This window comes from Calidris pugnax, unplaced genomic scaffold (assembly GCF_001431845.1).
Source record: "Calidris pugnax isolate Ruff unplaced genomic scaffold, ASM143184v1 scaffold58, whole genome shotgun sequence".
NCBI lineage: Eukaryota > Metazoa > Chordata > Aves > Charadriiformes > Scolopacidae > Calidris > Calidris pugnax.
The window spans coordinates 1,787,493-1,811,822 of NW_015090868.1; the positions used below are offsets into that span (position 1 = coordinate 1,787,493).

The 24,330-nt window shown below is 37.2% G+C and overlaps 1 protein-coding gene across 7 annotated transcripts in view; it reads right to left on the reverse strand.

Annotated features, from left to right (window-relative positions):
* The window catches only part of CLOCK (clock circadian regulator), a 61,475-nt gene that overhangs the window by 21,088 nt on the left and 16,057 nt on the right, over positions 1-24,330 (reverse strand). For 5 of the 7 annotated variants that reach the window (XM_014945566.1, XM_014945568.1, XM_014945569.1 and 2 more), the window contains exons 4-10: positions 21,272-21,330; positions 12,628-12,742; positions 10,065-10,155; positions 8,355-8,414; positions 7,800-7,948; positions 2,681-2,772; positions 1,108-1,197 (exon numbers count right to left, since the gene is read on the reverse strand). In XM_014945566.1, coding sequence (XP_014801052.1) covers positions 1,108-1,197; positions 2,681-2,772; positions 7,800-7,948; positions 8,355-8,414; positions 10,065-10,111 — 438 coding nt within the window. In that variant the 5' untranslated portion in view covers positions 10,112-10,155; positions 12,628-12,742; positions 21,272-21,330. Of the gene's footprint in view, positions 1-1,107; positions 1,198-2,680; positions 2,773-7,799; positions 7,949-8,354; positions 8,415-10,064; positions 10,156-12,627; positions 12,743-17,607; positions 17,678-21,271; positions 21,331-24,330 lie in introns of those variants that run through there. The other 2 variants (XM_014945567.1, XM_014945570.1) reach the window with 2 other exon arrangements.

Here is a 24,330-nt window from a genome sequence, read left to right on the forward strand (position 1 = left end):
TAAGACAAAAGACAGTCCCTCCCTACATTATAGAGATTATTATGATACCAATAATTATATCTAATTGCAATTGATTTTATGAATAAATTTTATAATCAGTTCCCCAGCTATGTACACAAAACTGGGAACAAGAGAGATGCATGCAATAAAACTGAACAACTGATTAAATACATAAATGCCTTTGATTAAGTATTCAGAAAAGAGGGACCACAGAACGTATGTTTAGGATATATAATCACACTCAAAAGCAAAGGACAAACATGCCTCTGAGAACTTGGTGAATTCTACTTTTTGGGAAAAAAAAAATAAATTACAATTACCTGAACATTTTTCAAAATTCTCAAGCTGATATCAGGGCACATCTTAGTGGAATTTGTGTTTTGCAGAATCATTTTTTAAATACCCCACTCCAAGCTTTACAAAATACTCCTTATCATGGTAAGACAATGAGCCTCTAACAGCAACTTGTCCCTCTCTTCTAAAACGTAACTCACTGTTTCACTCATCGGTTGTTTGCATTTTCGAGCACTGATTTGTCTCAACTCAGAAAAACATTATTCAAAGGTAACTTTAAAAAAACTAGAATGCTACACTTACCAGTGACCAATGTCACCAAGATTAAAGATGAGTGAATGATAAAACTCAAAGGATATACCTAGCTTAAAAAGCAGAACTGGCATCAATGTATGTCTTAGAAGAGTTCTGTGGCAGGAAAGGAGTAAAGAAGTAGTTTAAAAAAATTCCAAGGCTATTGCTCTTTAGCAATACCCTTCTGACTCCTGCAGAGACTGAGATAGGTGTGAACTCTACAGGGTCTCCTGCAGTCAGCAGTGTTCATTCCAGTTATGCTGAAGAGACACTGATGCTGGCCTGGCACTTCATAATTCTGCCCAACAGAGTGCAGACCACGTTCTGCATTTCCAAAGGAAATGCCCAATACAGGAGACACACCAGCAGGAAGGAATTGCACTGAAGAAAAAGCAGAAGCGTCGGAACAAAGCATACATCTGTTCTGTAATGCCAAAAAGGCTAACGATTAATTATTACTCATAGCAGAACACCATCTATAGGTAAACTGAGATGTTACAGAAAGCAATTGGTACTTACTGGCAAATGTTCAAGTAAGGGAGTTATACTTTCAGACACATATATTATATTTCCATCTGTCATAATTGCTAAAAAAAAACCATCAAGAGCCTGAAATTAAACATAATGGGCAGTTAAACAAAAAGCAACAGAGCACATTAAAAATGTTAAGCTACATTCAACATGGAAAATAATTCAGACAAATTTTAGTTTCATTTATTATAAAAATGAAATACCTTTCACTACCAAAACTTCTTGGTTTTGCTGTTATAAGCATTACAATTCCCATACTGTTCTGTTCCTAAATAACCTGTGGTTTCAGAAGCAAGACTTCAGTCCATATACAGCTGTACTGCTTCCCCCATCTCCCACTCTGCCTGCCTCTTATTTGTAATTCAATCATCATTTCAAACATCAGAAAATTCAGAAAAAAGACCTAGAGACAAAAGCAAGAAAAGGTGGAAAAACTAAGAGACGAACAAGTAAAAAAGGTGGTAAAATCGACAAATTTCAGTATTTAAAATCTCAATATTCCCAATCTCAATAAAAAAAAAATTTGTAGCAAGATTTTATTGAGATTTGAAAACTATGAGATACATTTCTGACTGCATTATCTTCTATTTAACTCAAACTTATTTCCACGGAAAATAACATAAGTATCTTTTAGTTGAACAGCACCAAACATAAAGGTGTAAGAGAACTGTATTTCTAAATAGGAAATTTTAAAGCTCACATATTTTAAAAACATTTGTATATTATATTGTTCTAGCTTTACAGTCACTAGTTATGGACAAATATTTTGTAAGATGACTTGAGAAACACCAGAAACAGCCACAAAAAAAAGAAAAATCTCAAAAACCAGAAGGAACTAGTTCACTAACTTGTTGGAAAAAATACACAAACTCACCACAGAGGATTTTTTGAAAATTTTTCAAGTACAGAAAATGAGAACTTTTTATTTTTTAAATCTGTGCCTCAAAGAAAAGGTTTAACTATAGAATGAAAATACAAAGTGTTTGTTCATTTACTTTAATATTTTTCATTTAGCTATTATTGGAAATTGTTTCACTAACAAGATAGAAATGACTTATCCTCTTTTTCAAGGAAATGACAGCTTATACTGAAAGTTTATTTCTAGTAGTAATCCAACGAGTCATGTAATCTTCCTTAGAAAAGTAATGCTCACACACCATTTTTGGAAAGTGTAACAAGCAAAGAAATTAAACACTTTATTGCTCACAAGTTACATGGATGTGTTGAGCCTTTTTTTATAATTAAAATTCTAAGTTATGCATAACAGTTCTCTATTTTACTAGTACCTTCCTTATGTTAATAATTTAAAATACCCACCTTGACAGTAAATATGTTCATTTGTGGACTTGCTCTGCTACAATTTTTTATGTAATTGAAAATTCAGTTAAAATAAAAACTGGTTTGCATTACACTGTACACAAAGGGATTTTGACTGTTTATCTTCATGAAACCATATAGTTACAACATGAAAATAAAAAGTTATGTCAAACTGAAAAATTTCATCATGGAATGACTCCCTATGAGGAAATATTGTACTCCCAGAAAAAGAGAAATAATATACCTCTAACATTAACTGTGTGAACTCTTCATTACTAAGGAATGTCGGTTTCCAGTCCTGTCGAATCTCACTGGCATCTGATTGTGCAGTAATTTCTACAATCAAACATATACACAATATAAGTATTTACACTCCCAAAAGCCATTATTTTCCCACTAAGCTACGTATACACAGTAGGAAATAGCAGAAGGTTCTCCAGTCTCTTGTGCTGTTCATTCATTACAGCTAGATGTTGTTCCTTAAAAAGAAAATAAATGTCTTCTCCCCTATGTCCTAATGAGATCTGTCTTCTCTTTCCTGCTACCAGTTTGTGCTACAGTCCTGCCAGACCCCATGGTAATGCTGAAGTTAATGACAGTAAGTAATGGATTTTTGACAATAGAAAAAAATATTCTTTCCTCTGACACTATAATAAAATGTTTTATTGAAAGTGTTGTTGTTCAAAGACTTAGAAAGCCAAAATTCTTGATTGGTTTAGGTCATTAAAACATCTAATCCTCAAGTATCGTGGCTGATCCTGGTTATTCTAACCTTTGTACTAAAAATACTGTCCTTTCTCTTCTTCCCACTCTTTTCTGTAAAGAAATAAGGTTATTACATTAAAAAAAGAAATTGCTTGCAACAAAGACTATTAAAAGCTGTATGACAGACTCCACTGCAAAATTCTGTCTGATTCATACAGAGAGACGAATTTTGAAGAGATTCCTGTAGGACTCAGAGAAATGTACAGATTAACTTCCCATACGTAAGTGACAGAAACAACGGCTGCAAAGCAAAACCAGACCCTGGGTTCTGAAAGCTGACGCTCCCTTATCAACTGGTAACTCAAACAACATGAAGCAAGAGCACGCAGTACTTTGGTTTTGATGAGTAACAAGGGCACTACAGACGTACTGCTTTAAGAACAAGAACAAATCCTTCATGAATGAAGGATTTAGACAAACCCAAAGAACCAAACCATGTGGGGGTATTTAAAAGACATGCAGATGTTTTTTTTTATCAGGGTTAGGTTGATGGTTGGACTTGATGATCTTAAAGGTCCCACCTAACCTAAACAATTCTATGATTCTATATCTTTGAGGCATCTTGACTGCTAAAGGACAAGTCTGTAAAAGGCCATAAGCTGGTCTGTTAGTTCAGATGGCTCAGAGAGAAGAGAAAACCTGGAATCGAGTTAAATATGCAAAGGGCTGGAACAGTTCGGAACTTTGTTTCTCAGATGGAAGGGGGAAAACTTTATGGAAGAGCTTTAGACTTAACTAAAAGTACAGTAAACAGCAGCAATGTCTTGCACAAAACTGGCAAGAAGCAGGGAGCTGCAAGGAGAGAGGGAAAAAATACCAACAAATGAGACACACCAGAATTTCCAATGATCAGATCTCGCAAAAGACATAGATTGATGAGGCTTTTGTATCTGTTTTGAGATGGTATCTTTTCAAAAAGTCAGTCTGGCTTCCAGTAGAAAGGATTTATACTAAAAAAACCCCTGAAGTTTATGCCTTTAGTGAACCATTCTGAATAATCTGTGATCTTAGCACAAGTACGGGTGTTCTTTTACATCTCTTGTAATTAGAATGTATGGTATTGGAAAATAGAGCTAAAGTAACAACTTGGTTGACTTGGTAAATTTAGAGAAACGCTTAAAAATTATGACAGAAAGTTGCATTCAAAGATAAGTGACACTGATTTCACGTTCCTGAGCTAGACACCAGACAAAGAAGCAGAACCAGGCTTGCACATTAAACTCATCCAGCCTTCAGTTCCTGGATCTGTAGCAACGCTGCATCAGCACTGAGCATCCTCCAAAGAAACTGCCAGCTGGGCCAAGATCTGCAGCCTTCATTTGTGGGCTGTATGAGCGTCAGTCTACCAGTTGTAATTATAAGCAACGTAATTCTTCAGTATTTCACAATTTTCAAAAATTTCTTGTTTACAAATTCAAAGGAAGATGACAGGCAGTATTAGTCAAGGAGAAGCTCTCAGTAATGTAATTTCAATGTGCTTAGCCTACTGTTTTTCCCCAATGAGAAACAGAATCCACCCTGGCCAAGAACCAGCTCAGATAGTTCATCTGGAGCTGCCACTCCAGAGTATCAAGCCTGGCCAATGTGGACATGGTCCAGAAAGAACCAGAAGCAAGGCAGTTAATCAAAACCTGGTGGTTCAACACAGTAGGGTTTTCAACAACAAAGCGGGTAATCAGCGCTGAACAATTCATTTATTGCTGGGGTCACTCTCTGCCTTATTGTACCAAACAGATCCAAGCACCTCAGGAAGCAAAGGGCGCTTCTGACCTTTCCCAACATTTTGTCCAAAACATTTTAATGTAAATCAGTGCAGAGCAATGCTACTAAGCACCGGCAGCCCGAGCTTTAGAGACCTTAATATGATACATGCAGTCACACAAAGCTGTGTTCTGTCCCACCAGGTGAAGGACAGAAGAGCCATGCCCTAAAAGGCACCCATCTCTAGAGCTGCTTTCTTCTCCTTTATCCTAAAAAAATAAAAATAATCTTAAAAAATAATCTCAGAAAGCACTTTGAAGAACAAAGTATGACTGGTGCTGCTGGTCAGCTGATGTGTTCTTTCTACACTCTAAATTTTATGATGGGAATCATCAATAGAAGGTCAAGTGATTTTGAAACAGAACCGATTTTCACAAACGCCTTAGAATCTACAGACCCGACTTTTACAGAAAAGGAGCAAAATATCATACTGCTTTTCTTTTGTTATGAGATGAACTTATGCCAGAGAATTAGAACAGCATAATCAATATTTAATTGGTAAAAAACTCCCAAACCTATGAATTCTTGCACAAATTATTTCCTCTCCCTTTCTGTTTTAATTCTTATGTTTACCTTTTAACGGCACCATTGAGTAAACATCTGGTCCTACTTGAACTATAACACTAATGGAAGAGACGCGCCAGGGCACAGAAAAATATTTATCATACCTTAAATTGACACACATATTGTTGATAAATATGTACCTATCCACCCACTTAACAGCTTTCCTTATTTTATTCTATAACCTAATGGCTGCTCTTCTTGTCCCTACTGCTTTCTAGTTAGTGTGCACGGTCAGAAATTACTCAGGGAAATAGGTTAACTAGTGAAAGAGCTCATTTTCTTGAATTTTTAATCTTGTTTTTGGCAGTGTGAACCACAAAGTGCCATATTAAGTGTAGGAGCAGGAACAGGGATTTTTTTACTTTTGGCAGTGTGATCCACAAAGTGCCATATTAAGAACAAGTGTAGGAGCAGGAACAGGGATTTTTTTATATACAGAAATATCAAACAGCCATAAATAAGTGTAAGCTTGGTGGAAGAATTTTCTCGTGACAGAAACAATGATCTTTAATGATTCACGGATTTGACAGAGTTGGAAGGGACCTCTAGAGATCATCTAGTCCAGCTCCCCTGCTAAAGCAGGATTGCCCAGAGCACATCACTCAGGGCCGCATCCAGGCGGGTCTTGAAAATCTCCAGAGAAGGGGACTCCACGACCTCCCTGGGCAGCCTGTTCCAGGGCTCTGTCGCCCTCACCATAAAGACGTTCTTCCTCATATTTGAGTGGAACTTCCCATGTTCCAGCTTGTGTCCGTTGCCCCTCGTCCTGTCACTGGGAACCACTGAAAAGAGTCCAGCTCCATCGTCCTTCAACCCACCCTTTAGGAACTTGTAAACATAGATGAGGTCTCCCCTCAGTCTTCTCTTCTCCAGATTAAAGAGCTCCAGCTCTTTGAGCCTTTCCTCATAAGGGAGGTGCTCTCATCCCTTAATCATCTTGGGTGCCCTACATTGGACTCTCTCCAGTAGCTCCCTGTCTCTCTTGAACTGGGGAGCCCAGAACTGGACACAGTATTCCAGTTGTGGCCTCACCAGTGCAGAGTAGAGGGGCAGAATGACCTCGCTCTACCTGCTGGCCACACTTCTCCCGATGCAGCCCAGGATTCCATTGGCCCTCTTGGCAACAAGGGCACATTGCTGGCTTTGGGGCACATTGATGAACTTCACTACAACCTATCTGGGTATATCCCATCATCAGCTGATGCAAACAACCAGAGAAACAAATCACAGCAAGGATGTTCAAAGACATTAATCATTTTGACATTTCACATGATGGTTTACAAAACAACACACACACACTCTCTGGCTTATACATCAGTGGATTTGTCTTGAAAATTACAAGTTCAGCTAAAAGTATTTATGGATTTTCTGGGCTTTTTCTTTTTCCAGCTAAAAGGAAAAGAGAAAATGCCCACGCTCCTGGTCTGTATGCCCACACCATACCACCCTCTCTCACCAATGACCTACCCCGATACTGCTCACTGGAGACCACAAGGCCCTTTGTTAAAGCAGCCACTTATGTCGATACCTGACGTGAAGAGAGGGAGCATTAAGCTCCCTCAGACCAGCTTTTTCAGTGATTTATCTTGCTTGCTGTGGAACTCGGAAAGACAAACCAACTGTTCAAACCAGTCTTTTCTAAATATCAAAATAAGTGCTCCCTTGGATCCCTTGGGATCAAGTGGATCCCTTCCACTTGAAAGGGATCAGCAGAGTTTTCCTGTGAAGCAAAACTTTGACAACTTGTATCTTATGAAGCCACTATATTGCCTGTCCACAACAAAAAACTTGACGTTTATTTCAAAAAGAAATGCTTCTTGTTATAAAACAGACTTCCTTGACAACTACAGGTCAAAAACATGTTAGTACTGGCTTTTGCAAAATATTAGCAAAAATATAGTTATATCTCTGCTACCTAAACTCGACAACTTGTGTCTTATGAAGCCACTATATTCTAAAGGTGTCCGCCTGTCCACAACAAAAAACTTGACGTTTATTTCAAAAATAAATGCTTCTTGTTATAAAACAGACTTCCTTGACAACTACGGGTCAAAAACATGTTAGTACTGGCTTTTGCAAAATATTAGCAAAAATATAGTTATATCTCTGCTACCTAAATTATTATATTAAGGATACCTTTCTTTGGGAACTCCTAACATTTTCTGACAATTTCCTTAAAGGAGCTGCAAAATTGTTAATGTTTTATGTGCTAAGTGAATATAATTAAAATAAAATTTCACTTTTTTTTATTTATTATTATTACAAAGAACTACCTTTGTGCTTCCGTAAAAAGTCAATGCTCTTCTGCAGTACAGTGGATTTATCCATCTTCCGAGCATTACCCGGAAGCATGGAACCCAGCTCTTTGATAAGAACATTAAACTGATCTCGACGTTTCTTTTCAGACTTGTTTCTAGACACTCTGAAAAACAAAACAGAAAATGTTCTATGACAACCATGACACCTTTTTTAGAATCAGCTGCATACTACTGCCAAGTTCCTGATGCAAAGGGCCCCTTAAGATCCTCTGCTGTGAGAACAGTCACAAAAGGAAGGACTGCAAATGTCAGACACCATTTTTGGAGAATGGCTTCCTCCTTCCCATGGAGGTGTACAGCTCAGCCTTTGGAATAATACAAATAATTGAGCCACAGTCATAAATACTCAACATATCTGAATAATGACAGTAAAAGAAATGCTGTCGAATAATGTGGTTATTTATAAAAGAATCACATTTTCATTGTTTAGAAACCATCCTGGTGAGTCCAAGTGTACAAGTACATTGTATACAAGGACATTTCTTAGCTTTGAATAACTTTAAAACTTACCTTTTTGCTTTATCTTTGTCATCTTCTTCCACCAGCCCATCAAAAATGCTTCCATCATTTCTGAAAGAAACAAATATGAGAGTGTAAAATTTCCCTCTTGTACGTACGCCCGCAACAAAGGAAAAAAAAATTATTCATCATCTCCATTACATCAAGAAACCCAAGTGCTGTTTTACTGTGGTGTCTTGCAAAGACCATCATCCATCACCTGAAGCTACATCTGCTATAAGTTCTTGCAGGACATTTACTAAACAGAAAGCAAAACTCCTCACCTTTCTGACACAACCCAAACAGTTTTCAGACTATTTCTAATGAGAACTTACAACCCTATGCAAGCACTTAATTGAACACTACTTGATTTTATTTTTCTATCCTCTTGATTATTTGGATTACCTTAGCCTTTTGAAAAACATGAGAGAGGATAAATATAATTTATTATTACTTATTGGCAACTTTTATTACCATTACTGGGAATATTTACAGTAAGGAAGTACGTTTTTCTTAAACACTAAAGTATCATTAATGGAAGAGGGCTGAGGAATATGCTATACTTCATTCATGTATGTAATTTTATAAACATACAATTAATATAAACATTACACAGTAGCAACAATTATTCCTTATATTTGCTTCCAAGTGTCACACAAATTTTCTTCAATTCACAACTGTCCACTGCTAAAGGGGTGTAAAAATACCAAAATGACAACATTTTCCTTTGAAGATACCTCAGTATACTTTATACAACATCTCTGTTCATTTTCTTGTCTTTTAAAAATCAGAACTGTTCTTCTGTTTTCCAAAACTGCTATATAATAAATTGTCACATTTGATTTCTCTAATTTCTTCTGTCTGCTTTCAGTCTATTTAGTGCTATCCACACTGACCTTTGTGTGTCCACCCTTAATTTTTTATCTTAATGTTTCCTTCCCTTAACGCAAGTAAACGTCACCAAGCAATCATACATCATGATAAGCAGTGATGTTAGGAAATAATTATTTTGTATGCTACTACATAAACAAAAAGCAATTAAAAGGAATTTGTACATTCAAAAGTTTCAGTGAAACACCACAAACCCTCATTAAAAGAACTGAGAACTCGGACAAGTTTTACCCTTTGCTTTTATTGTTATTTATTTAGAACTGGTTTAAATTCCTGTAAATTTGATGCAAGTTTCATTGCCTGAAGTCTCAAAAATGGCAATACACAGAATATTAAGGACAGATGTTCACCTAAGCTGCTAAGAAAGTCCAGCTCAAGGAATCAAGCAGAAACCATGTCTCAGCTATTACTTTTCCCTTGAAATAGGTTAGCAGGTCACTTTACTATAATCCGCACCATCACTAATTGTTTAAATGTTTTTATTGTTTTTTTTTCCTTAAGCAAATATTGAAGTACTCAAAAAAACCCCACCCTGAAGTAAACATTAAAAATCAACTCAAATTGCACAGATGCTGTTCCATGGCTGAAAACAAGTAATACATTTTAAGACACATCTCAAACAACAAAAATAAATATTTCCATTGAGTACAAATCAACACATCTAACAACTATCAAAACAACTTTGTGGAAAAAAAAAAAAAAAAGCCAAAAGCTCACTCCTTTCATTTTTTGCATGAAAGAATATTCTCTATATATTAACCTTAAGCAAAGAGTATTAAAGAAAGCATTGAACAGTAATTCCCCCAAAACTGTTAGCATCTATTAACATACCTGTCTGCAATGGAGCTCATTTTATGGGTGCTTATGGTAAAAAACATAACATATCACACTTTAGTCTTGTGGTAGACATTTGTACGTTTGCCTACAAGAGAAGAAAAAAACACCAAAATGTGACTCTGGAGAAACAAACACATTCTTCATTAGAGCACACTGAAGTTTTCATTCTGCTCTCAATCTATCCCTCTCTTCCAACCTTCTGCTCTGTCTTCCTACCTTCTCTTGCGCAGTCTCTGCTACCATCAAAACCTGGGCTTTAATATCTCATTTTACGTGACAAAGAGTTCAAGAGAACATTGTTTTATTAAATTTTATGATTAATAACTCTATACTGAAAGCATATAAACCTTTTTTTCTGACTCTGAATTCAGATATAACTTTTCCTTTTTTATTTTAACTTTTACCTAAAAGACACTCACAATTTTGAAGGTTGAAAAGGCATAAAATACACTCCTCGGTAGTAATACATTCTATTTAGAAATTGTACAAACAACAAGGATTTGGGATATAGTATTTTACAGCTATTATTAATTTCCTACTGTATTTTTTTCTTGAGCACATTGTTATAACAGATATGTGAAATGATGAGTATTAGATACCCACTAGAATGTGCTCTCCATGCTGAGAAAGTTATAGTTAATCTGGCCATTTCTTAAAGCAGTCACTTATTCTTAAAAAGTTTCAGTAGGACGTTTTTCATTTTTCATGTGTATATATGATTTTGAATAAAGAATGTGATTGAAAATATTAATAGTGAGAGAAGGAATATAGAATTAAAATCAGTATTTAACTCAACATGGACCAACCTTTAGGTACCCCAAAATTACACGACAGTATGGAAAGGCTGTAAGGTTTATGAAAAGATGAACCAATGCAATTAAACCTTTCTCCTTGATAGAGAAAAGTCAGGTGGCAGAGGCTGCTCAAAGGGAGCAGCAGGACTGGGACACTGTCAGTGATTACGGAACAACTGCGTGCAGCAAGGAGTTTTATAAGAGCTGAACTTGCAGATCTTTGGGAATTTTTACTATGTTATAAACTTTGTAGTAAAAATGCGTTGCATTTATTTCAAAGGAGCTGGGTTTAGTCACTTCAGTGACTCATAGTTTCTGAGAAGGAAGGATTTGTTTGTTTCTCAAAGTGCCAAATTCAGTGGAACGAGCAGTGTTAACACCACAAGAAAAATGGCAGCTGCAACCCCATGATCCAAACAGTCTGCAAAATGTTCCAGGAAAATTGTATCCCAGTTTTTTTAATATATGGGGAAACTGAGGAAGAAAGCTTATGTTTCCACCGGATTGTCTCAGGATGTGCCACAGCCCCATACAATGCAGGTTTGCTTCCCAAGACTGAGGTTTTTTCCCCACAAAGTTTCATAACTTGAGTGCAGGAGGGGAGTAGCTGGGAGAGCTGAGGTGCAGCACGGTCTCTTTCAAGGAGCATCTCGAGGTGTGCAGCAGCTTTGCCCAGATTCCCCAGGAGCCCCACTACCCAATTCTTCAATTAAGAAGGGCCAAATTCCTCCTGCCTTTATCCTCCAAAATCTAGTGCCCTGAAGACAGACGGGAAGCAAACCATTCCTTCGCTCCAGCTCTTCACAATAACAATTGCGCTGGCCATACAGACAAATTGAATTCCTCAAATTAGTTGGCCAGGCTTTACAAAGTAACAGAGTTGTGCTACGTGAAAACCAGACAGAAATGGCACAAGGAAAGTAAATTAAGAAGTGTTTGTTCAAATTTTTGTCTAAAGCAAGCACCAACAGACAGGTTGCTGAGCACTAAAAGCAAACCACAATCACTGCCATGGAATTACGTTTTGAATCAAGGCACCAATTAGAAACTTGTTTTCTTTAGCTTACACAGGATGCACTAATACAGGGATAATTATATTTTTAGCCCTTTTAAATTTTTTTATTTAATTTAGTACCTAACATTACAAGCATCAAGAGTAATATGAAATTCTGTAGGACAAATGATATATTGTTCCATTAATCTGCAAAAGAAAGATGCACGTACAAACAAATACAAAAACCTTTCACCTGTGACACAACTGACATCTTCATTATGCAGAATCAGAATTTAAGAATCAAAGGACTCGATTTCTAGAATGCAACAAAATCAATCACAGTATACGTGTTGTGAGAAACTGGAGGTGAGAACTGGGACCTTACACATGCCCTATGTCAGAACCAGCAACTTAGATATAGTACCCAAGACTAATAGTTAAAAGAACTTAAAGATGACAGGAAAGACACCTGTAGTACATTTGTTTCCCTTTCTTCAAGGTCTGAGCCTTCTGCCTTTGCATCCAAGTTTGCAATACGTTAAGCGTTTTCAGCATTTAAACATGCCAATGGGCAAGAAGGCAGAGATAACTCCAATGAAACCACTCAAGTTTAAGGCAAACACTTCAAGAAATCAAGGACTATGTCTATTTGTAAGAATCAAATCCAGCCATGTTCTGAAGAACAAAAAGACACTACGTAACATCGATACTCAGCCCTTCTGCAGATGACTGAAAGCCAGAGGCTTTAATTATGAGAGTACAATTTTACCTTTTACACCTTGGGACTTGTTGAAGTGTGAGGTTTAGTGATGAAACCTGGTTCCTTTGAAGAACAATGCGGAGTTAGATGTAGCCTCTTCTGCAGAAAAGCATTAAATTCTGAACTGTAAAAATATACAACAAAGAGAATTTTATAATCAAGGAGTTTTACAACGATCACTTATTTTTTTAATAAAAGAGAAGGAATCACTCCAGCAAGAGTAATTTATATATGTAATATCCTGCTCACTAAAAATATCCCAAGTATTTCACTATCTGAATTCTCCTTGCTTTAAAGCTCTTCTTTATAAAATGGATATTCTGAAACAATTTCATTCTGCTTTAAGCTATCACTTTATGCCGGTCTTTAATCTTGATGTCATTTTTATTTTTTTGAAGAATGTATTTCAAACTTACCTCACAAGTGCACTTTTTCCATAAAAAATCTCAGCGCCAGTATAAATGTTAACCCACCTCCAGCCTCTTTATGCCATTACTTTTCATTTTTACAGTTTGTTCCCTTGAATCATGCTATTTTCTACATTTTTATTACATGAAATCAGTTTTTTCACCCATCTTTACCCCTTTTCTCTCTGTCTTGCTTACTGTTCTTAAAATAAAATGTATTCTGCTAGACAATGTAAATGTACTACTTCCAGAAAATTTTATTTTAAAGCATATTAGATTCTAAAAAGGAGGCTGGGATATAAAAACTAAGCTTATGCTACTCTGAAATTCACTAATGGATTTTACAGAAAACACCAAAATTATCTACTGTTTGATTAGAAAAGCTAAGTTTCTCCTCCCCCTGCACCTAATAGAGGCTCTTAAGCAGTTAAAATACAGATGCAAATATTAACATGGGCAGTTAAAGCATAGCAGAACAATCTGCCAACAGGAGAAAAACAATTACAGCATGATTCAATGAAGCCACTCGTTCTTTTCTGGCCAAATAACCTGCTGGCCCATTGACCTACTTTTTTAGGTGCTTACAGCCTCCTCTCCTATTCTGTTTTGTTCCGTTTGACAAGTGCAAACATTAATAGTGACAAAGAGTCCCATGGAAGTCTAGGTTACAGGGACTGCAACATGAAACCCGTGTTTTTAAACTGCTTGGAGTCCGACAACTCTGCCAACTCTCACCCAGCTCCTCACAGAGTTCCGAGGAGGAAAATTTCAGACCTCATCTCTGCAGTATGCACAGGGGCATTTAAAAAGAAGAAAATCAAGGAAAAAAAAAAAAAAATCACAGCTAACCACTTCACACAAAAAACCACAGGCCTTAAGCACAGAATCATATTTGATAATGTCTTAAACAGAAGCAAAAAAAAAAAAAAAAAATCTTAGATCAAGAGTCTTCCATGTGGCTTTTTGGAAGAATAAGAATAGCGGTAATATATACATTTCAAGTATTTCATATTTAGAGCAAGATTAATCTCTTCACTCCACTGCAGGATTTGTACTGTAGTGACGGATTTAATGATACGGTCACATAAGCTATTGAAATTATTGCTATTCTGATTAGAAGTGGTCACCCAAAGTCAATGGCTCAGTCATGTAATAGGAAGCATCACAGGATCGTTGCCAACTTCTTCCCCTTCAGATGAGTTTTCTATCTGGAAGGACTTGGAATCCCTTTCCAATCACATAGACTAGACCTGGAGACCTATCAGAAGCACGTTCACTGATACAGCTGAGAATGTTTCAAAAAGGAATTTTAAGACGAGGAGGAAAGGAATATGTTTATGTCATAAATGAACACAGGCAAGCTTAAACCAGACCAAAAGGAAAGCTCGTGGCAGTGGAAAAGCTTTTGTAACCCAAACCACACAGCTCTCTAACTCAGTAGAAATGGCATGTGTGTGAAAGCCAGCAGAAAGGTTAAGACGCCCACACGCCAGCCTGGTCAGCCACAAGCGTCCAAAGGTCACGGGTCTGTCTCCACAATTCATGAGGGTTTGGTGGTTTTTTTTTAATACAATGACTTATATGTATTTGTCTCTAGATATTCCGTCTTTTCTACACATTCAGTAAATGTTTTCAAACTTTTCTGTAACCAAGAAGGCTAGAAACTTACTATTTTTAAGAAAGCTGAGGTTCTCAATCAAAACCTTTAGCTGCTGCCATGGATATAGGAACTATTAATACACAGCATTGCTCAATCTGTAGCAAAATCCCCAAAACTAGCTACGCTGCAACTCGTGGGCTATGCTGACTTACCACTCACCGAGAGGCAATAAGTTACCGGGTGCCAAGTTACTGCTTGGCCAAAGAAACAAGGTTCTGAATAAGTCATAGGGTAAAAAGCCACGATCCAACCTAAGGTAATAGTGAAAAGTTCACACCATCCAATAAAACGTTCCATGTTTTAGATGGAAAGAATGTCAGTAACTTCAGTTTTACCGTCAATACCGGTACGCTCATTAGTGATGTTAAATCTTAGAAACGAATTCAAAGCTTGACCAAACTGTGAAATTACACAGATGTTCTCTCAGGACCAGACTAAAAACTGGATGGGACAATAGTCAATGTGTTGCCTGCACTTAATTTTGTTTACAGCCTCTCCAGCACTTCACCGTAACAGTAACGCCACTAAATATCTTTAAGAAGAATCAGTATTGCCCTTATAGTCACATAAATACCTTGATTTTGTAAGTAATGTTTTCATGACTTTACAGATTAGTCCTTGGACGGAATTAATGCGAGGTGACATGTATTATTAAGATAAATACTTTCACCCAGGAAAGATCACAGGAAAACTAAAGGAAACAACACAGTTTTCCAACACCACAGTTTCTGCAAACAGAAACAGATTAACTTCTTTAATACAACCTGATCTCTCTGCCATAATCCTATTTTGTCAAGGGAGCAAACTAGTTATTATAATCACTGAGGATTAGTTTGAGAGAAGATCTTGTTTAAAGAAGCAAAATCACAGCAGGCTGGTCTGAGCTTGTGACGGCCCAGCAGAGCTCCACCACTCGCCCCGCACCAGGGTCACCCAGCCAAGGAGCAGAAAAACCACACTGTGAGCAAAGAGATGAGCCAGAACCTGACCCCCAAGGCCAGCACAGCACCAAAAGCCCTGCTCGTTATCACACAATCAGAGAATGGTTGGGGTTGGAAGGGTCCTTCAGAGATCATCTAGTCCAGCCCCCCCTGCCAGAGCAGGGTCACCCAGAGCAGGCTGGACAGGAACACATCCAGGTGGGGCTTGAGTACCTCCAGGGAAGGAGACTCCACACCTGCTCTGGGCAGCCTGTTCCAGGGCTCTGGCACCCACAAAATAGAGAAGCTTCTCCTCATTCCAGCTTGTGTCTATCCTGCCCTTGTCCTGCCACTAGGGACCACTGAGAAGAGCCTAGCCCCATCCTCTTGACACCCATCATTATATAGATTCTGAAGATAATTACAAATTTTCTTGGTACTCCTTTCCAGGAGGAAAGAAACAGTGGATTCTGATAACTTGGATTATGAACTTGTGGAGTTTTACTTTACTGGGAGATCCCACCGTAATGGGCAAGCAGAGACCCATCTATTCTTTCATGCCCAGAGTAGCGCATGACCATCGCTCACGTTTTCCATTTTGCTCTTTGCTTCATAGATTTCCCCCTCCCCAGCACAACCATTTTTCTCTTTAGTTGCTCTAGAGGGGAGAAGAAGGGGAAGACTTTGCTTTGGTCTACTTCTTCTCTAGTAACCATAAACTCTAGATCTTTAGAGGGGTGAACCATAACCTGCTCTCTAAACAGCTGTAGTTTGGCTTAACAGAACAAGCCAGCAGGTTTTGAGATACTTGCTCCTCTGCTTGCAATGGTGTACACACCAACTGAAAGCAAATTAGGCGAATGACTGATTGATCCCTTCTCACAGCCTATCAAAGGCCCTGGGAAAATACCATGCTTTTAAAACTGACACGTGTGTCACATTTCCTACCTCAAAATAAAAAAAAAGCTGAACAAACCAACAAACAAAAATATCAGAAGATGGGGCTGAAAGGAATTTCAAGAAATGTTGTCCAAACTTTGCAGCTGAAAAGGTTATTCTAGCAGCTGGGAACAGCCATACGGTGCGACCTTTTCTCTACCAACAAGTAATCTTGGTTTGCACTCGTGCAGAAGAGCTGACATCCCAGAAATGTCATTTTCTGCAGATAAAGGAAAAGAGAGTGGGAGAGTGCTGCTTCTAGCACAGGCATCCACACAGTTTGATCCCAGATGGCCTTTTAATAGGAAAATATGTGAATGGATGAGAATGGAAAGAGGAACGGTGGGTAGGAGCGTTTCCTCTAACCATGAGCTAAGAAAAAATGGAAATTGCAAACTGCATTCAGTCCCAAGCTACAGAGTAAAGTTCTCTCCTGACAGTGAGACAGTCTAATATGTGAAGAATGCAGGAGAGAATTGCTTTTTCCTCAAATCCTCATCGTCTATGAGAACATTGTTTACAGTGACTTTTAGCCAGACTTATCTCAGCTGCTTGCTTAGGTCCATTTCCTTTGCAGGGAGTAGACAAGCATAAAGCATAATAAAAAAAACCAGTACGAACCTAAGTTTATAAGAAAAATTTGAAAGGCGGTGTTTAAGGACCTGGCCATCAGCAACAACTGCTAATCTTCTTTATTCTCATTTAAAATATTTTCTCAGTCCTTTGCATTCACAGCTCCTCACTGGAGATCCCCTTCCTTCAATAACAAACCCTTAAGTGTGGCAGAAATAACACCTGTAAATCCTGTGCGACTGGTCTGTACAAGAGACAGTCTGTGGCTACATGTTGCGATTCCACTGGTACTGGCTTTTATTTATGAGGCTCCACCCTGCTTCTTGCCAACCTTTTTTTGTGGCTTTTGCTGGAGGAGTTCACCCCTTCAGCTCTGCAGACACACTGAAGCAGACCGGTGAAATGATGTGTCTAAAAAACCCACATCCCACACAGTTTTAAATATAATCTTTATTATCTTGTTCTTATTAAAAAGTGTGGCTTTGTGTACCTTTGACAGTTGGCACAGCTGAGGAACAGCACCCCTCGACCCCTCTTAACTACATCTGCCACTGCTGGATCTGAAATGAGGAACAAGGGGTTAGACCTAAGACTATACACCATGTTTGCAAACCTAAAATATAATTTAGCTCATCAATACTGAAGAATACACCCACTGCCCTCCCTTAAATGGCACTTAAATAAAACCAAACAGTACTTCAGAGGATGAGATTGAATCAAGAGAAGCTGACATGTTAGTGTCACTATTCAAACCCAAAAATTTTCATGTCTCTGTAAATCTCCATCTCCTTTGCTGGGATTCTGGGCAGCATCAACCTGCAGCCAACCAGCTCAAGAAGAGATTCTAAATCCGTGTTCCCTGCGCTGCCAAAAACAGTGCTGTAGATGGTGTGAAAGCTGGAGATTCTGTTATTCTCTTTCACAAGTGGCATCTAAACTTAGTATATTTAACAATGAACAAAGAAAATCCCAGCTTCATTCTTCCAGCCCCTTAAATGGACCTGAGAAGGTTGGTAATTGGCACAGGTTTTTCCAGAAATTCAAAAGGGGAAATAGCACCACATACACACATGCTCAAAAGTTTAAATTCCCACTGAATTACCCCCCAAAATTAGCCACTACATACAAAACAATTACTTTCTATAGAATAAAGTTACCAGACAAAAAAGTTCTTCAGTTCTTCACTCCATTTCTCAATATTAATAGAAGTTTAAGGAAAAAACCCCACTGTAAAATATGGTACCAAGATATCTATCCTGGAGTTAACAACACTTTGAAATGATTCATCCAATTACAAATGTGCATATTTATGAAACAGAGCATAAGCACTTTTAAATGTTCTGTATTGGATGCAAATGTTAGGTTAAACAACAATTTGTCTAAAATAATAAATAATATAATAATAAATAATACCAAGAATACGAATAGATTTAAGCAAAGAGAAAAAAGATATTAAACACTTTATTCCTACACTGGAAAATATACATGAAAATTCACCAAGAAATGAGACAAATCAAAAAGAGTTAAACATTGTTTTTCCTCTACCCCAATAACAAGAGAGAAGAATGTCTAGATATAAAAAATTAGCTCATTTTTGGAAACTGTCATGGAGAAAATTAATTACCAAATTCCACAGACATAGTTATGTCACATAGTTATTACACATTCAAAGCAAGATAACGCCAAATACATTCTTCTTCCATTCCATACAAAGTTTCTGCTCAGTGTTGATATAAACTCATATTTAAATTTAGAAAATGAGACGTTACTATTACTTTGACAAAAACAAATACTCAGCTGTCCACTACAGTTACTCTTGCAGAAAAACATGAACCTACATGTTAGGTGAGGACCTTAACTGCCAGACTTTTAGTATGCACGTGTGTGTTTTGTGAGTAGGAAAGGGAGCTAAAATGCAGTGTTTGAAATTCATACTGATGACTCATTCCAAAATTCTATCCTACACCAGAAAAATCTACCCCAATGAAGATTTATCAGCTTTTATATCCAAATGAACACTTGCACTTTTTACACATCTCACTATTGCATTCTAAAGTCTTCAGAAATCCAAGAAGTCAATGGATGACCAATAGGGTCTGTGAGAAGTTAAGTTACGCAAATTATTTCTGCACCAGATGCTTCTACAGTCTCTTAGGAGACATTTTAAGGATATAACTATGAGTCTTAAATCAGTTTTGCTTGATTTATAACCCACCTCAACTTTTAAAGGACAACCATTTCATAACAACTTATTCCTTTAAAATACCATTATCTAGCACATCCCGATCTCCAGAAACATCTTACTGCTTCTCAGTCAGGCACTTTTTTATTTCCTGTTTTTTAAACAGGAGACAAAGACTTACTCTGAGCTCATGGAAAGGGAACTCATCTAGGCTGTGGGAGAAACAGACTAAGTACTTCCTCTGAATAACTCCACAGGTGAAGAATTACTAAAGATAGCAAGACCAATATATACATAGACCACACAGGTAAGATCACATGGCTACAGACATGATGCACTTCACACTGTAACAGTTATTCTTATTTTTAAGCACTTTTACCAAACTCCTTGGTCAAGCTGCAACTTCTCATAATATTAGCCTCTGATCACTACTTTGACCACTCACTTCCACACCCATATAAAACTCCCTTCTCTTCCGTTAGCGTTAGTGTCCGTGAACATACATTTAACACAGTAGAAAATTGGTCCAGCCTAAAACTAACCCAAATATTGTTCCATTCAGCTAAATCAACTAAATTTGTTTCACCATATGCCTGCTCAAAAGCTGTGCTGGCACAGGGGAAGCAGTGAATCACCAGGTTAGACATCTTTTGGCAACAAAGCCATTTCACGCTGACCTACGCCACGTGTTAAATTACAACCAGAGAACAAAATTAGGAAAAGCGAGATTCCAATTTGTGCTCAAAGAAACAAGTGTTGTAGCTACTGCTTGAGAAGCCTGCTTCATATTTAAATGAAACATCTGTACTCTCCCATGCGTTGCTGCATCTCTTGTGGCAACCCGTGACAAATGAAATTTCTGGAGAGAAGGAGGTTTGTTTGTAGCCACTGATCCAGGCTCATGGATCAGCTTCTGGAGATGAAAACAAATCCAGAACTCAGCCCTACAGTCAATGGGAAACTCAAGCAAAACCTAAAGCACAGGAGTTTATATACCTAACATGGTGCTAAGTAGTCATCACCCTGTCTATCAACTAACATGTTAATTAGTATGAACTGTGACTGGTTTAAGATGATCCTTAGTACTTATGAGACTTCTGCAGGAGTATTCACCAAAATGAGTGATATGAAACTAAGAAAATTTAAGAATGATTTGTAGCAACAGCAGCTCTTTGTAACTACAAGTGTCCCAAGTGGACACATAAAAAAAGGTTAGGAGAGCTGTTAACTGTTAGAGTTGTAGAAGTGTCCCAAGTGGACACACATAAAAAAAGGTTAGGAGAGCTGTTAACAGCAACACCAAAGAACAAATGACAGGTGGTGTAGAAAGTTAATATTTAATCTGAAACTTAATTATCCATCTCATGCAGAAATGCAAACACGTAAATAAAACATTTTAAAAATATTTAATGATGGGCATAATTTTTCCAAGTAGATTGCACAATCCTCAATTTGTGCAGCTGTGGAAGCGGTTCTGATGCCCAGATTTCCCAGCGCGGGTGACTCATGCACAGCTAAATTATTCTGTGAGGCTTTTGTGAACAGAGTGGACTGTTTGACTGCCTGAAGGAGGGAGGAAGCAGAGTGCTTCATTGGAAAGTGTCTTCAGAAAGGAAGATGTGAGACTTCACATTCACGTTTCCATCAAATGATGGAGTAGGAATATTTTAAGCTCCAACACTGAGGCACTGCCCAAGTGAAGAATTTCGGAAGAAGCAGTTCCTCCTCCCTGCCTCCCCCCAACCCTTTCCCCTAGAAGTCCTCCACATCATCCCAGAAACCAGAAAGTCATAACAAAAGTAAAAAGAACGAGGTAGGAAAAAAACACAACAAAAAAAAACCAAGGGAAATGCTAGGGGATGCTAACTTTGGTGTATTCCAAAGAGATGGAAATGCAAAATACACATCTGCATTAGCATGCTGACCATTATATTCATAAGATTAACAAGAGGTAATAGAAATAAAGACTTACTTTTATAACGTTCTGGTGTCTGCCAGTGGATCCTTCAGTTTTTCCCCAAATACAACTACCTGTTATAGAAAGAACAAGGTTATATATTAAATAAAAACTCCATATTGTAGTTACAGAATTTCAAACTCCTACATTGCACTACCCCATATTTCATTAAACAAAACACTAGAGTTACTCTTTTGTCAGGATTTCCACTAGAACAACCCCGACTCAACTGGAATTACAGCAATTGCAAAACCCAAGATACAGGACAAGTCCTTCATATTATACAAGCAAGGAGTGCCTTAACAGGAAAGGGAAAAAATAAAACAAAATAAAGAGGGTTTGCAATTAGCGCAGAAAGAAAATGTCTTAACTGTTGTCTTGGCTAAAGAATGGAAAAAACCAAGGCAGAAACACTTGAGCTTTCTTGTCCTACTCTTTGCAAAACACTTCATAACCACTTTGGGGATAGATGTCAGATATCCTTTTGCCACCCTGCAATAAGCAAGTATCAAAAGGAAATGGAACATCAGCCAACATTTAGTCAATAATTAGACTTGCTCAAGCAGGAAAGACAGTGCATTATTTAAAAATAAAAATAATTTTAAAAGGCATAGCACAGCATGAACCAAGCAGAAACAGCAACGCAGCAACAGGTCAGTTTTAATGTAATTTTACTGCAATCATTCTACATATATATTCTTATACATATAAATAAAAAGGAAGAACATATTAAGTATTCAAATATTAGAGCACCAAACACAACTGAATTTCTGAATGTTTGGTAAATGCTGTTCAAATGAAAATTATAGTTTGAAGTAGCACCGTAACATTTAACCAACTGGTTTTTAGTCTTCCATATTTCTAAAACATTATCAATTTAGGTAGATATCAGATTTGCTCAAATTCTTTCTGCATTCTCCTGAGCAGCAGCAGCATGCACTCCTCTTCAGTGGCTTGCTACTGACACGAGCAGAAACTTTCAGAGCTTGTGGTAACTAAGCGAGTCCAGAAAACCCACTGAATTCACCTTCTGAGGGTCACCAAAGCAGCAGCAAAATCAGACCAGCAAATTCCTTTTTCCCATAGATCACTATGATCTTCAAGATCTTGGGTCCGGTCAATTTAATTATAAATTAAGTTGATTAATTATGACAACAATATTACTCTTCAAGCATTGGGAATTTTTTAAATGACGGCTTTCTGGACTTCGCATACTAATTCAATGCTCATAGCAAAAATTCTGTCAATTATTTCCCATTCTTTAGCTCTCTCAAAAATATTTTAAGATCACAATATTGATCGAAAGACATAAAACATAATGTAACTGAGGAATTTCTAAGCCAAGCTTTTTTAAGCTTTGCTGCTACCATATTTGGGATAATAATTTCCAAGATTAGGCGTGTGGGAGAAGTCACAAATTCATCTCCCTTTTGTATTTTGGAAAATATTAATCCCTTTTACCATCTACAATACTCAACATAGAATCATATCAACTACTTGAAACCTTACTCACTACATTCACATGACTTTAGAACTCTTTTCCTCGGCTTTTTTTTTTCCCCTCTTTTACCACTTGCAGATATTTCTTTCACAGAATGATGAGACTACACTATTTCTATCTACCAAACCCCCTGTCTCAGTATGCTCGCTTCTTGATCCTCAAAGCTTTCTCTGCACTCTCAAGTTCTCAACACCTCCCAAATTAGTATCACCATATTTTATTTGCAAACATTTAGAACCTTCCCTTCCAGGTCACTACTGAAGATGCTGAAATTAGCACTGCTTAAAAGACTGCCACCTCCACTAGCAAGTAAGACCTAGTTAAAATCAAGTTGCACTACATGCATTTTATAATTTCTATTTTAAAATCAAAGCAAACATGGCAATTCATCCCTTGCAGGCTCTTTTCCCACTTTATAAGCAGAACCTGACTGGGATCATCCAGCACTTAAGTCCTGAAAAGCAACATTAACAACATATTTATAAAGTTATTATAGCTATTCCAGTTTTCAATTAATACATCAATTATCAAAAAGTAAAATTATAATCAGATTTTATTGTAAATGACAATTCTTTTAAGCTCAGAACACTGTGAACATTAATAGTCTGTTTAATACTGTTATCAAGGAATGGGATTCCAAAAGCTATCAATATTCACAGGAAATCCTGAAACTCATATGAATTATATGTTGGAGCTACACGCTAACAGGCTGGTGAGAACAGCTATACTGTATTAAAGCATATATTAAGGCTTGAAATGGTTTAGTTATGCCTAACATTTACAAATATGCAAACAGAATGAAATATGCACTTCAACATAACAGTGCAATATTCTTATAACAAGATTACTTAAAATAACGAGGACTCTTCCTATCTTGCTGGCTTACAATGCTGATGTTTTGACTTTCAACGTTTTCCTTCATTTTGAAGTCTTGTACCTGCCTCAGTGAGGTCTCCTCCCAAAACCAGTATATGAAGCAGCTAAGTACTAAATTTTGATTTTCACTTAATGCATTAGTTTTTTGCTAGCTAAAGGGCTACATACACAAGCAGCAGTAATAAACACTCTAACAGAAAGGATTACTCAAATTGAGTGTAGAGATGCTTAAGCCTAGGAGAATAAAATATGCTTTTATAACGTTTATGCTAGTTACAGCATGAGGGAATAGACTGAATAAAAACAATTTGAAATACACTGCAAATAATGTGGTTTGAAAAAAAAACTAATTGGCTTAATAAAACAAAAAATGCTTATACTTGTGCTGCTACAACCTTAGATTATTTTTCAATTATTATATTAATATATGATATAAATTATATATTAATAATATATTATTACATATATTATGTTCTTTTAAATGTCCCTATCAACAGAAATGTTATTTGAATCGTGGAAGTTTTCTCAAAAATACTGAAAGCTTAGGCCTAGATTCTGCAAAGATCTAATAAAAACAAGAAATATAACTGGGTTGAGTTCTAATCATTGACTGAGACATGTGAGAGATTACACTAGTGGTCAGTGTGCAGAATTCTTGGGAATCTCTGAACTTAAAATAACACAGGACAGATAGGGA